Source organism: Sander lucioperca, chromosome 4, assembly GCF_008315115.2.
Source record: "Sander lucioperca isolate FBNREF2018 chromosome 4, SLUC_FBN_1.2, whole genome shotgun sequence".
In the NCBI taxonomy this organism is placed as follows: domain Eukaryota; kingdom Metazoa; phylum Chordata; class Actinopteri; order Perciformes; family Percidae; genus Sander; species Sander lucioperca.
Window position 1 is genome coordinate 17,372,653 of NC_050176.1, and position 15,630 is coordinate 17,388,282.

At 42.5% G+C, this 15,630-nt stretch overlaps 1 protein-coding gene across 1 annotated transcript in view; it reads right to left on the minus strand.

Annotated features, from left to right (window-relative positions):
- Window positions 1–5,614: 5,614 nt before the first annotated feature.
- LOC116042958 (voltage-dependent calcium channel gamma-2 subunit-like) overlaps window positions 5,615–15,630 on the minus strand; it is a 73,897-nt gene continuing 63,881 nt past the window's right edge. The window contains exons 3-4 of the mRNA XM_031289443.2: window positions 11,499–11,639; window positions 5,615–7,927 (exon numbers count right to left, since the gene is read on the minus strand). Of these exons, the coding sequence (XP_031145303.1) occupies window positions 7,404–7,927; window positions 11,499–11,639 (665 nt within the window). The 3' untranslated portion in view covers window positions 5,615–7,403. The remainder of the gene's footprint in view (window positions 7,928–11,498; window positions 11,640–15,630) is intronic.

Below are 15,630 nucleotides of genomic sequence, written 5' to 3' on the forward strand. Positions count from 1 at the left end.
CCATCCACCACCCCAACAAGCAACATGACATCATGACTTCGCGTAAACATACACGCCCACTTTCTAAAGCCAAGTGGCGTGTTATCTGTACGCATCCGTGTGTATGTCTATGCTGTATACAGCGGACGTAAACATACACGCCACTTTCTAAAGCCAAGTGGCGTGTTATCTGCACGCATTTTGAGCGTCGTATACAGTGGACGGGTTGGGTTTAGGAAAAGAAGAACCGGTTGGGTTTAGGAAAAGAAGAAAGCGACGGTTGAGTTTAGGAAACGTGACACCCGGGACACGATCCCCGGTCTCCTGGGTGAAAGTCCTGTGTTTGACCCATCCACCACCCCGACCAACCTCCCTACGCAGATTTTCACCCTTTCATACTACTCGCTACGGCGTAAATTCACACAAATCGCAAGGTAATGTAAGTCAATGGAGGCCAAACGGCGTTGATACACACGCTAAAAAGCGAGTATGTGTCTTGATAACACATACGAATTGGCGTGTCATACATACGCCACTTCATGAGATCAGTCTGCAACAAGCCTCCCTAGATGGAATTTCAGGGCTTTCGTACTACTCGCTACAGTTGTTGCATATGTTCCATTTTTGCAAATGAGGCTTGCTCGTTTACATCGTATAAAGTGCACATAGCATGTTTGGTGATCCGCCAGTTACACCATTACAACTGCAATTGTCCCTGGCATACCTATCTGCATCTCTGCTCGTCAGTTCTGTGCAATATGGTCTACTTTGGGACATCATTTTATTTCACTGCAGTGCTCCTCACCTAAACAAACACAGTTTTGTATTCATGACACAGCCTGAGCACAGGGCAAAGAGTTCCATCTCATATCTTACACCTACACTCTCTCTTTTTCTGTTCCTCATTCACTTTTCCTGTGGATCAGCTCTTTTTCTGTTGGTGACTTTCTCTCTTATTTGATCTGTTTCATTTTCTCATGTTCCTTTGCAATTTATAGCAGTCATGCCCCATAGCAATATGACCAAATTATTCTATTATAACATAATTGTTAATTAGGCTAACTCATATTATAGTAATTTGATTGAGTTGACCTCAACAACTCTCAACTTGTTTATATTTTAGGAAGTAAAGGTTAGCTGTCTCTATCGCTCCCTATCTCATACCAACTATCACTCTCTCTCTCTCTCTCTCTCTCTCTCTCTCTCTCTCTCACGCTCTGTGTGTGTGTGTGTGTGTGTGTGTGTGTGTGTGTGTGTGTGTCTAAGCATGGCTTGTTCTGTAGCCCCTAACTGTCCGTGACCTAAAAAGCTTGCTAATTGCAGGTGAGGGAGGACACAGCAGCTGTTCCCCCAGATCTGCTACCCTCCTGTCTGAACTGCAGCGTGACAAAAATCAGCCTCCAAGCTCACCTGCATAACAACAAACACGTTTTATTTCATTACAACCTGTCTGCCCTTTCAGAAACACCCTGTTTTGCAAAATCTGTCCAATATCATCCAAAACAAAGTTATTTGCATTCACATTTTAAAGGAGGTAAATTGTAGAATCTTTGAAACCTCATGGGGGCCCACGTTGTAAAATGGATGGTAGAGGCCGGCAAAGGCTGCCAGTCTTTATGGCTTGGTACTAATATCAGCATCCCAAAAGGAATTTGCAAATTATACAGTGTGAAATGCAACAAACAGCTCTCCCAAATCCTATACTAAATCAGTGGTACCCAACCATTTCTTTGTTACCCCTTAAAGGGGGTTGGAGGAGAGAAAAAAAGAGAGATTTTGAGAATTTTTTTTTAATTTAATAACATTTGAAAAACCTGTATAAACTGAACACCAAAGAGTCAGTGTGTCTGCCTGGTATACTCTCGGACGGCCGATTTAACTCGCCGGTCCTCATCAATATAGTTGTATGTGTCACGTAGCTCTCCACAAGCAGAAAAAAGAAGAGCTTAAAACGCAACTTGCAATGTGATCTTGTGATCTGGATGGGAAGGATAACTCTGGGAGTCGGAAGGGGTGTGTCGCGATTCTGCCTTTTCACACTGCAACACGGGTTCGTGGATCTGTTACGATTTCCGTTTCGTATCGCATATCGTTACAGCCCTAATAAACAGATGATACTAATCTATTATCTGTCCATTTGCAGTAAGCCAGTTAGCTTAGCATAAAGACTGTAAACAGCTGGGAAACAGCTAGCCTGGCTCTCTCAGGTAATACAATTTGGAGCTTTCCAGCATCTTAAGACCGTTAATAAGCATGCTATATCTCATATAGCTCCCAGCCAAAAAAATGTAGCAATTCTGTTTTCCTTATTCCTTATTCTGTCTTTGAATTATGAATGAATACTTTTATTTTCAAATGGAATAGTCAAACTATTTTATAAAATGCTTTTAAATTCTACTTTTTCTTATTTATTTACTTGTACGTTTCTTCCTATCTCATTCCATCCAATTAATGTTAACTAGCCATTTTGCGGTTTCCATATCGTAGTTGCTTTAGTTTAAAGACAGCTTCCTCTAATTTAAAGACATGTAGCGATCTCATGAGGCAGCAGCACAAGCTCTGATTGGCCAGGACATATAGCATATAGCATATAACATGTAGCTTTTGTTAAAATTAATTGTATTAATTAATTACAATCTAAGACTGTCAAAGTGTATAATTATTCTGGCAGCACACATCACATATGTATAGCAATTCATGCTGGTGTTAATCCTAAAGGGAAAGTCTGAATTTACCCTCCACTATATTCATGCTTCTAACAGACACTGCTGTGGAAGATTTACGTTCCATGAACTTCGGTGGGGGTCACCGAGTTCGAACACTAAAATGAGAAAATCATGATGTACCTCCACACCAGAGGGGGGGAGTGTGGTGCTTCCTGAATCAGGCTGCTCCACTCCCTTTTCTCTCTCCTCCCTCTGTTCTCTTCCCTCCCTCGCTCGCCTCTCTTCAGCGATCACAGCACTACTGCAGAGAGACATGCAAGCCACTTTGATCATCGCACCAGGGGAGGAGAGGGAGAGAGAGAGCGAGAGAGAGAGAGAGAGAGAGAGAGAGAGAGAGAGAGAGAGAGAGAGGGAGGGAGGTAGGGAGGAAGGGAGGGAGAGCGAGGGAAGGAGGGATAGAGAAAGAGAGAGGGAGAGCACGTAGAGACAGGGTATCATGCAGCAGGACATCGGGGCTGATGTTGAATTTGACATTTATTCTACAGCTGATGGAACGGCAGATCAGCCGGCTAATGGAGAGCTAACAGAGAAATGGAAAAAGGGAATGAGTGAGTGAGCAAGGCAGTGAATAAGTGAGCGAAAAATCTGAACTATGTAGGGAGAAAGTGATAGCGTGAACAAGGACATGGCAGAGTAAATAAGGACGAAAGAGTAATTTGAAGGGAAAAAAAGTACAGAAAGACAAAGGACAGAGCGTTCTTTGTCCAGTTTACTTTACTCAATGGGTTAAAAACAGTGCCAACAGTATACAACATGTTGCGGTACACACTGTTTGCACCCTGAGGAAGTCTTGCCTGTGCTGCAATGTGCTGCTGCATTTTCTACCACTATTACCCCGACGAGCTCAAGCATTTTAATGTTCTCTGTGAGAAAATGCTGTGCAGTGTGAGATGGAGAAGCCGAGGCAAGTAATGCTGTAGCAAACCTATTATGATGTGTATGATGGTGTTGCATGCTATGGCAGCTATTCCACTGAAACGTGGATGTATTACAGCAAGTCCAACTGAAATCACAAAAAACTATCCCGTTATGAAGTAAAAAAAAGCTACATCAGAAATTAACCTGGGCCACTGTATGGATTTGAGTGACAGCTGACTTAACTGTGACGCTGAGACACAACTTGTTCTTAGCTAACAAGTCGAGGGAAAAAAAATTGTTTCCTTAGCAGTGGTATTGAAAAACATAGACCAGACCGTTCAGCGTCTAAACTGACCGATCTTGACTTTTAAATATATATGTTTCTAAGCTGTTTAATGTGCTACAGCTGACTAAATAAGCTAGCCCGACAAGCCAGACCCACATCAAGATGTTGGGTCTGGGAACTCACCATTGGCAGGGCTCAATCCGAGGGGCGGGATAAACGGTTGTCTTTCAAACTCCCTCTGCACGCAATAGGATAGCGCTACAACCAACCAGAGCAACGCTAGTTGATAGATTCAACTTTTGCCGTATCTGGTCGGCAAAACTCCGAACACATCTTCCTTTTTTAAGAATGACTTCAGTGCCGTTCTTCATTCTTTTCTCAAAGAAAAGCTTAACTCCAAGTCTTCCAGAGTCGCGGCCAAAGCCGATTTGAAAGACCGCTGTTCGCCAGCAGCAGCAGCCATCTTCTTTGTTTTCAAGTAGCAGGGAATTCACGCGGAACCATCGCAACTCTGCCGTCATTATGTTAAGCCTGCCCACCGACTCTATACACGATGTGATTGGCCCGACCAGAATTTGGTTTTTCCAGCTCGCAAGCCAACAGAGAGTTGCTAGACTGACCCTGGCTGCAAATTAAATTTACTGCCGCTAGGGTGCGTCTAGATTTCTAGGCTATAAATAAGCTATCTAGCCTGCAAAATGAATGTTGAACAGTGTTTCACTCTTTAGCAAGAAGGCAAATGTTGGTTGGACTGATGGTTGAGCAAACAAATCACTCAACACTGCCTACGCCAATTCTTGCTCGTCTCTATAGGTGTCAAGGCTTGTGTGGTAGCAGGTTGCAAACATTGTGTAAAAAAAGCAACCTCCAATCGGATCCCAGAAACTCCGATAATGATCTTCTCTTCCATCAGCATTTTCCACACCTGGAAAAAAAAAACATAAATTTCCTGGCAACCACTGCATTTTCTTTGACAGTTTGTCGGCAAACCAAAAGCTTGTTGACAAACTTCAGTCACATTTACATCAAGTTTAAATTTGCCGAGGCATTTCATTTGAGTCCCATAGAAAAGGAAGGGGTAAACTTCTTCTTTCAATTGGCTAAGCTTTGAGTTGCATCACGTTCAGGGATTCTTTACCATCAGACCTTTTTAAAGACAGATTATATAGTCTGTCAAAGGGTTAAATGAATGGCAGTACCCAGTGTACCTTGCTGCTGTGTGTCTCTCACCTTCAAATCTCTAGAATCGTATCTTTCTCTCATTTTTGCTATCTGTCTTTCTCTGTCTTCTTGCTAAAATGCCTTAAAGGTGCTCTAAGCGATGTTGGGTGATGTCACTTCTTGTTGCCGTTCGAAGTATTGTCAAATAAAACGGAGGCTAGCTCGCCCCTCCCTCCTCCTCATCCCGTCCCCTCCCACTCCCTTCCGCGCACTAACCCCCCAACCCCCACCCCCAAATCCTTCTTGTCGGTTATTGGCTGGAACGCTGGAACACTGTTTGTTATGTTTCGTGGTGCAGGTTGACGCAGTTTGTTTTTGTTGCCGTTTGTGGAGCCTGGGCTGTCTACAGAGACCGCATTTTTTTACAGTGTGTTCAGGGGACAGGCAGCTTGCGGATAGTGAGGAGATGTTTGCTGTATGTGACAAAACATGTTGTAGCCTAAAAAACACGTGACATCACTTAGAGCACCTTTAAATCCTAAAGTAGACTGGTCCTTCTCAGGTCTAACTGGACTCTGCAAACACGTGATACAACAAACACTCATTCTGTTCCCTATGGGGGGGTTCAATTTTTATTCGTCATCAGGACTTGATGCATCCAAGTTCAGAATCATTCAGTTTTGGCACCTTGAAAGATATTACGCGTTTTCTTTTTTAAATTCTCATTTACAACAACACAACGCAAAAACCAACGAACAAGAAAAATGAGACAAAGAAAGAGGCTAAGGCTGTGTGAGAGTTCAAATGAACCGAGAAAATAAAAATGAAATGAAAAGTCAAGATAAGATTTTCTTCTGTTAAAAAAAAAAAGCCTTGATACGTTCTCCAAAGTTTTTTGTTTTAAGCATAATGAAGCCCCACCCCAAATTACCCACTCAAAAAAAAAAAAAAAGAAAAGAAAAATTTAAATAGACACAGTACTGTAACATTATTTTCTACTTTGTCACCCCCACTGCCCTTACATGGTATCATTGTTCAGTTCAGTTCAAAACGTAGGTTCCTTAAAAGCAGATTGGATGATTTTGATTAGCATGCATGTAAATTCTTAATTTTTTGGAGTCACTTAGCTTCACCTCGCTGGTAGCCATGTTGTCTCACGCACTACTTTGTGTCTTTGGCAGTAGTGACGTCTCATTGTCCACAGTCTTCTTCAAGTTTGCTGAGAGATCCTCCATTACCCAGAGTTCTCGCTTCACTCCGCCCCTTTATGGAGCAAAAAAAAAAAAAGTGAGGTCAACCTTTTCAATTCTAGTTGACCCCGAACAAGGATGGCTGCCAGGGTTTCGGCGGAAGGCCAAAAGATTTGTTTTTTTTGTTGTTGTAAAAGAATGTGATAATGTGTCTTATACTAACCAATAGAAGTTTATCAAGTAGGCGGAAGCCTTTGCCCGTCAAATGATCCAGTCACGAAGAATCCTCGGTCTTGGTTTAGTTTCCATGACGACTTGATTTAATTTCACTTGTTAAGTTACTTTGTTTTCCTTTTTCTTTTTTTTTTCTTGTTGATATTTTTGCGCCAGGGAAGTGTAGTCATGATTTATTAACATATATATATTCTTTTATTTATATATAATCAATACATATATTAACTTATGTGTTGTTTTTTTTTTTTATGTTTCTTTTTTTGCGGCCTGAATTTGCTCCCTGCTAAAATCCCACACCGCAATGGTTCACAGTATTAATGCGAATAAAGAATGAAATCAAGAAGATACAGCAAATAAAGAAAGGAGTGGGGTTTAAGGGAGGTTAAGGTGTGTTGTGTTGGGGGGGTGGGGCGGGGGGTGGGGGTGGGAAGGCTTGTGGGATGGTCGTGCGAGGGCGGGATCATAGGCGGGGCCGAGGGGTCAACTAACGCCCCCTTTTCATCAGACTGAGGAAGAGTAAAGAATATAAAGTTCACCTTTAAACGGGCAGTCTGGCCCAGCCCACCACTTCACGGTTCCACAGCCCCGAGACGAACAACCAGCCCCCCCCCCCCCCCATGCCACCCCCCCCTCCCAAACTCCTCTTTCTCCATCCTCCCCCTCATATCTTTACAAACATGTTCAAAACATTGTTAAACAATGGTAGATGGGAAAATCATGCATGTTTCTTTTTTTACGCATTTTTTTTCCGTTTCCTTTTTTTAAAACAGAAACTCAGTGATCATCTGAGGTGTTGTGGAGCACTCAGAACTTCCCCTATGTCGCTATTACCCCTCACTCCATGTATCCATTAAAGCCCCCTTCTCCCCTTCCGTCTCCTTTACACCATTATCCGTCTTTTGCCGCCTCCCCCCAAAAATTCCCTCTGATTTTTTCTTTTTTTATTGTCTGAGGTCCCTCGCATCAGTTTCATACAGGTGTGGTGCGTCGGTTGGCGGTGCCGCCTGAGTCTTTCAGGTCCTTCTGGATACAGTTGTGGACCTGCAGGAAGTTGTGGTCCCTCTCCGTGGAGTTGTAGGTGGCTGTCGGGGTGCCCGTTTGGCCCTTGGGCAGCGTGTACATGGACAGCTCGGTGGAGGGCAGCGTCCCGAAGGCCTTCAGGCCCACCGGCGATGCCTCGCGGGAGTGCGAGGGATCCGTGGACCGGGACGAAGAGCGTGAGCGGCGTCGATAGCGGTAGCGGTAGCTGGGGATGCGCGTGATGGCAGCACCTTGGAGGTAGTCGGCGGCTCGCGCCCCCACGCGCAACTCCCGATGGCGGTCGATGAACATGTGCACGGCCAGCACGCCCACCATTTCGGCCATGATGAAGGAGAGGGCGCCGAAGTAGAAGGACCAGCCGTAGGAGTAGCTGTTCTTCTTGGAGTCACTCTTGGAAGGGTCCCCAGCGTTGGCTGATATGTACACAATGATTCCTATGATGTTGCTCAGGCCTGGGACAGAGGAAGAGGGAAAAGGATTAGATCAAAACTAAAATACAGCCAAACAGTTACTCAAGTAGGCCCACACACTAAACAACCAAAATCATCACAGTTATTATCATTGTGACTGTTTACTGACTCTTTACACCATCAACCCTTTACACCATCTCAGCAGTGATATAGACTCTCTGTTCATGTATATTGCACATCCATCGACTTACTTGCACCTCACTACGTGCCAGCATTTGTAATTGCCCACTTATTCTGCACATATTGTATTCTGTGTTTTTGTACTGTATTGAATGTGAAACTATTTGGTGTCTTGCACGCCTACGCTGGTCTTGGCCAGGTCGCCGTTGCAAATGAGAACCTGTTCTCAACTACCTGGTTAAATAAAGGTTAAATAAAAATAAAATTGTCTGCTACAAAAAAGAAAAAAGAAACCAAGGGTAAAGAGTTGTCTCCTCAGCTTTGACTGCTAGCGTCTTCGGCATTTACATTTTTTCTAAAATCAAGTTTACTTGTTTCTAGTGAAGCGGCCTGCCTAATTCTTTACAGAATTTACATGAAAAAAGTTGATTCTTTTTTTTTAAAACAGGTAATATTTTTCAAACTTATTTTTAACATGTATCCAAAAATTTAATGCATTGATGATTCAATCATCAAAAATGGAACAGCAGTCCTAGTATGATCATAAGTTATAACAACACTTGATATTATTAATTGACATGTTTCTGTATAAATGTTCCTTGCATGCTACTTGTTTACGGTCAAGTTTTTATTGTCCAGCAAGTCAAGTAGCCAAACAGCTGTCGGACAGAGAAGATGAAGACAGCTGATGAATGATGGTGATAGAGAACTGAAATCTTCTTCAAATAAATTAGTAAGTTATTACATCTGCGTGTCAACAGCAGGAATGTGAATAGAATATGTTGTAGTTCACAGAGTACAGGATTTCAACTGTGGCTATTGAAGGCCAGTAGTTTCTCTTTCTCTCTTTCTCTCTCTCACTCTCTCTCTCTCTCTCTCTCTCTCTCTCTCTCTCTGTCTCATTCTTTCTGATTTCCCACAGCTCCTTCTCCCTCTTTGAGATGCAAACTGGGGCACATTCAGCCTTACATTTATTTCTTATATTATATTTGAATATCTTTCTCTGTATCTCTAAAGTCCATTCATCGCAGCCTTTCCTCCCTCCAACGATGTTCCAATTCACTGCCAATCTTTCTCATCTGCCTCTCTACCTTCTACCTTTTCTCTCCATCTCTCTTTCCATTTCTCCCTCCCCCTATTTTGATCATCTTTCATTTGTGTCATACATAATCACTCTGGCTGTGTGTAGCCAGAAATAGACACATGGACTGCCAGACGGACAGACAAAAGGACAGATATGCAGATAAACAGTGAAACTAATACAGTTTAAAGAAACAGAAAAGCAGACTGAGGTGTAAGGGCTGTGAGGGCCTGATTGAGAAGGATCAGAGCAAAAGAGTATCAGGGACACCTTATTTTTAGAGTGTAATCCCAGTGGCCTTCTCTTAGCCTAGCAACAGGGCGAGAGAGACAGACACAGACAGTGAAAAGGAGAGAGAAACAGAGAGAACTGCATCTCTCACTTCTGACTCGGAGGGGAACTAGTTATCTAGCGCAGCACAGTAGGCCATGGCCTAGAACCAGAGTACAAACGCACACATGCCTGCACGCAGAAAAACACAAAAATGCTCTGGCAAAATGAAAACCTGCGCTATCTTTGTCTCCCTAGCTTCGTCCTGAGGCGATTGTTGTATGCCACACACACATTGAGCGCTATGCAACACATCACGTGGTGGTCAGCGAGCGCCATCGTGGCTTCTGATTTTTTTTTATTTTGAGCTGCTCTGCAACGCAGACGTGTATCTATTTCAATTGTTCTGATACTGTGCTGTCATCAGTGTTTTTCTCACCTCCCCTCACCTTTGCCTCCTCATCCTGGGTGTTTTTTTAATTTTCTTTTATACACTGGTAAATAACAATGTCTAGATTTTTTTTTTTTAATAAAGCAATGGCTCCAGTCAGAGTCTCCAGTCAGTCAAATGGGAAAGAAAATGTCTGTTTTTGTTTGTTTTTAACTGCAGCTTTATTACCTCCGCCAAGGAAGCTATCTTTTCAGTTTGGTTTGTTTGTTTGTCAACAGGATTATGGGAAAACTACTGTCCCGATTTCCATAAAACTTGCAAAACTTGGTGGAAGGGTGTAGCATGGGCCAAGGAAGAAATTTTGGAGCGGATCCGAATCATGTATCCAAATTTTTCACTTTTGTTAACATTGTGAGATAGCACATGGCCTTGGCGAAGACTTGGTCTGCACTCTCTGAGTGCCCTTCTAGCTTATTCTTGTATTGTGACATTAAAACTTCTCTAATTGATATTTCTACATTAACAATTGATCAAATGACTATGTGGGATGTGAAAGGTGTTGCTTGTAATGACGAACCAACATATAACTAGAAGGGCACTCAGAGAGCGCAGACCTCCGCCAAGGCCTTGCCTTATCTTGCAACGTTAGCGAAAGTGAAAAATTATTTGTGTATCCACTCTGTGATTCAGATTCACGCCAAAGCTTTGTGGGTTCTTCCTTAACCCTTCCACAGTTTCATGACAATCGGACTAGTGGTTTTTCCATAATCCTGCTGACAAACAGACAAAACTGGAAACATAACGTCCATGGTGGAGGTAATTATCACAGAATCTGAATCTTCCCCCTCAGCTCTACAGAGCATTTTAGCTCTTTCAGCTCATTATTTTGGTTTTATGACCTGCAACTTTACTGTTTTGATTGACTTTCAACACTCTAATACTGGTGTTTTTGGTCACAGTAGACAGCTGTCTTAGTAACTAAATGATTCTCTGTACACTACCTGCCCAGCACCAATCAAAGCGAGCATGACTAGCTTGTGAACATCCATGGAACAGTTAGCTAAAAGAAAGATATTGCCCTCAGGAGTTTGTGGAGACAACGCTGAAAGAAGTGTAAACATTGGTTTAACGTTCATCTTTGGTTGCCAGAAACATGACACCAAATAAATGCTTATATTGCTCCATGACGATGCGATATGAAAAATAAGCCACTGTTTGCTAACGTTAGTCCTATCAACTTTATAAGGTGATAGCCAATATGTCTTGTTACAGCTTGTTGCGCTGTCCTCAAATGGCCCAAAAATCAATGATTGAAGGTTTAAGGATAACATCTTTGCGTTGTCATCCGTCCAATTCTGTATCCGTTCCCATCCATTCATGTGACAGTAGCCAAAGAAAAATATATGTTGATTGCAAAAGAAAATTGATTTTCTGAAGATGCCTTCCATCATTTTTCCTAAAGTACATCCAAAACACTTCTACCCTTCTTTTTCCCCACATCCATTCGTCATGCCTTTCATCCATATGGATCCTCCCCCCCACCCCTCCACCCCACACACACACACACACACACACACACACACACACACACACACATACATACACTTTCTCCTCCTGCTCATTTGGCCATCCTCTCTCACTCTCTCCTTCTCTCACCCCTCCTTGCCTCCTTCCTCTCCTTCCCTTCGTACCTGCGGAGACGAAGAGGATGCCGGCGCTGAGGATGATGTTGTGGCGTGACTTGTAGAACTCGCTGGCGGCGATGCACAGCCCCCCCATGAAGAGCAGGATCACACTCAGGATGGGGAAGATACTGGAGGCTCGTACAGCGCCTGGACACACACACACATCAAGGCAAAAAATGAACATCGCTGTCATAGTTGTCACCACTGGACACACGCTAAATATATAATTATTATTACAAATAGTGTGAATTACCAACTGATTATTGACATGCATGAAAGTTAAAAGTAATAAATTGCTCCCAGGTATGTTAGAGTTTTGGAAGTCAATCTATCACCTTGAAGTACATCAATAAAATGGTCAGCAGTAATGCAGTCAATTTGCAAAAAACAAAACAAACAAGCAATACATACAGTATCAGTGATATAATCATTAAAAAAGAAAATATTCTGCATTATATTATACAGCACCTTAGCTACTTATTCTATAGTATTATAGCCTACTATATTTACTTGCACATTTTTTTTTCTAACTTTCTTTTCTCCGAGTCTTCTCTTCCTTTTCTATCTAAAAAAACAACTTATGAACATGGTACAAATGGTAAATGGTACAAATTTAGACATCACAGACTAAAAAAAGTTAATGTGATGAAGAAAAAGTAAAGAAATTCAAATAAAAAAAATAGATGGCATTTTAAAATAATGTACTAGATAGATCACCAGATCATTGGTAATACTGATGGTTTTCTTCTTATTAGCATTGTTCCAGAGACTGCATCTTCATTTTCTATCTGTATCAAAGATCTGGTCTCCATTGTGCTGTGTGTCCGTCTCCTTCTATCAGCCCCTTCTCCATCGCTCTATCACTCCATCTCTCTAACTCTCTGTCCGTCTCTGTTTTCTTTTCCCTCCCCTATCAGTCTGTCCATCAGCTGTTTACCCTCTGTATGGCTGATTTGCTGATTGGCCTCGGGGTCGTCATGGTGCTGCCGCGGTCCAGGTGCTTGATGTGGTTTCTGAGGCGACCAATGTCACATTCCTGAACTTTTGGCAGTTTTCATGCTGATACTAGGGATGTAACAGTGTGAAAATATAACCTCACGGTTATAGTGACCAAAATGATCACGGTTTTTGGTATTATCGCGGTATTTTTAAAAGTGTGTTCAATATGTTCAGAAAGGACTGATAGGCCTACACAAGCTGAAATAGTTTCAAAAAGTGTAACAGTGTTTATTATACTACAAAAATATAGGCAAAACCTTATCAAAAGTGCAACTTTTGACATCAAATGTCCTGAGCGCTGTCATCTCCTCCTTTCGCTATGATTCCAACTTCAAGAAATGCACGTTGTAGGCTACGCAGTGCGCCTGCACGGCAACTTCAGGTGACTCGGATGAAGCTGGGAAGGATTAAACAGACGGTTTCCACAGCGTGGTAATCCACTGTGATAATAATGATATTTTAAATGAAAACGGTAATTGTTATCGTCAACATTTTTATCGTGGTTTACCGTTACACCGGTAATCGTTACATCCCTAGCTGATACCGTTTTTATTTTTGGGTAATTGAGCTTACTTTTGCCGATAATCGGTCTATCCCAAGTAGGAATGAATTCCCAGAGTATTATCATAACTTACTGAAATGATGGCCAAAACAAGCAAAATAAGACTTAAAGCTATAGTGCATAGTTTCTGCCGCCCCCATGAGGAATTTTAAGTAATGACAACAAAACTGTCGGCGCGTCCACATGATACCAGCCTTCCGTGACCGGGCACCACCCCCGGACAGTAACTCCCCATCTCTTTTTTTTCCTTTCCTTTCTGTTTTTCCTTTTTTTTTTATCTTACTTTCTTCTTTCCATCCCTGTTTCTCTATCTTTCTCTAGTATGGCCATACTGTGATGGTTCCATTCACTGAAGCAGATCAAATATTAAGGTGACCTCAGAGTTGGCACTGCACCAAGCTTCCCCTCCTCCTCATCCTCCTCCTCCTCCTCCATCGTATTTGTTTTAACCCAATCTCCTCTACTTCATTGACATGTGCTGTCAGGGCAAATTCTCTTCAAGGTGGAAAGCCCCTCGTACCAACCACATACTGTACGCACACACAGAGACACACATCTTTTTGTCCCGGAGTAAGCAGAAATGCCTCCTGTGACAGGAGTACACCCACATACACCTGTACTGCACTTGATTTATCACTCACTAGAGGTTAACACACAGCTGGATGAGATTCTCTACAATGTTAAGAGACACACACAGAGCATACGCTATCCAGCACATAATATATTGCAGCAAGGTTGTATTTTGTTATCGAGTTTTCATTGACCATTTCCTGAACCCCACCGGCTTTATTTACTGCTGTTACACCTGTCAAGCTTTGCATTTCAGCACTCAACATGTGCAGTTTACAATGACAACAGTTGCATAGTGGCAGCGGTGGAAGAAGTATCCAGATCCTTTACTCAAGTAAAAGTACTAATACCACACGGTAAAAATACTCTGTTACACGTAAAAGTCTTGCATTGAAAATGTTACTTAAGTAAAATAAACTATCATCAGGGAAATGTACTAAAAGTATTAAAAATAAAAGTACTCAATGCAGAAAAATCCTCACATTTTAGAAACTGGAAACGATCCGTGGTTCTGTGTTTTAACGGTCTAATCATTTCAGCTGTACTTGTAGGTCGTTATATTGTTGGGTAAATTCATTTATAATTAAACGTCATATTTTTTTAACTACATGTGTTTTGTGTTAAAAAATCTTCATTTGTTAAGTAACTAGTAACTAAAGCTGTCAAATGAATGTCATGGAGTAAAAAGTACAATATTTCTCTCTGAAAAGTAGCGGAGTAGAAGTAGAAAGTGGCATGAAAAGAAAAGACTCAAGTAAAGTACAAGTATCTCAAATTTGTACTTAAGTACAGTACTTGAGTACATGTACTTAGTAACATTCCACTGCTGCATATTGGCCACTCGAAGTTTATAGTAATTTTTGTAACAATGTGTCCTCGATTTCAGAGAGAAGTAAGACAAAAACAGGCTTCTCCTTTTTATTCAGCAACTCATTTGAGAGTCCTGCAGAAGGGTCTTGATGACGCAATGCACAGACTTTTCAGGCTATGCTTAGACGGAAACGATCTGAAGAGAAAACGCAAAAGTGGCGTTGCATTCTCACTTTTTATTCAACATTTAGATGAGCGTTTTGGGGGGGAAATCTGCGTGCATATGGTGACGCAAAAGTGTGTGAAATTTGATGTAGTATGCACACCAGGTGACTAGGTGGTAGTGTGAAGCACTGCCACACAACACCACCAAGTCCCCGCACCTGCGTAGAACCTTCCTTCTACTTCTCTCCCTAGTAGTGCGAAACCAAAACATGGCGAAGCGAACAACAAAAGCTGACACTTGTGTTGGACCGACGAGGAGGTGAAGTTATTGCTCCAAACAATGCACACACGCGGCACACACACATGCAGCACACACATACGGCACACGTCACACACGCATACACACGCATACACACACACACACACACACACACACTGCTGCAGAGCTCTCCGTCTCCGTCCGGCAAAAATAGAAGCTCTGCGTATCTGCTCCGGAGGGCTGCGGACCGAACACACATTGACTTTAATGGAAAGCTAATGACTCCGCCGCCGTTCCGGAGCTGTTCCGCAGCCGTTCCGCAGCCGTTCCACAGCCGTTCCGCATCCAGTGGAAAAGTGGAAAGTGGAGCTGTAGTTTTTTGTATGCTCCTAAATTAATCGATGTGAAACATAACTTGTCTAGTGTACCTACTCAGTGGATAACTATTCATCTAGTCCCTCCGGTCTGGGTTGCCGTCTCCAATTTATATTCAGGACAAGGAAAAAAGTTTCAAGTACAGCCCTGTTTATCAGAGAGGGGAAATCTTCAGACTGTACAAAACAATGCGTCTCTTGGGTGTCGCGAAGCAAAAGGTCCCACTCCGTGCAACACAGACACTCCTGTTCGGTGGCCATAGCTTCACAATGTCCGCAGGTACACCACCAGTTTCCCGAAGTACGAGGCTGTGTTGCGGCATTGACTACCGGTAGCTCTCTCTCTCTCATAGCCCTTTCACGGAGCTCCCGCAGCTCTTCGTTCAATAAACTGTCTGT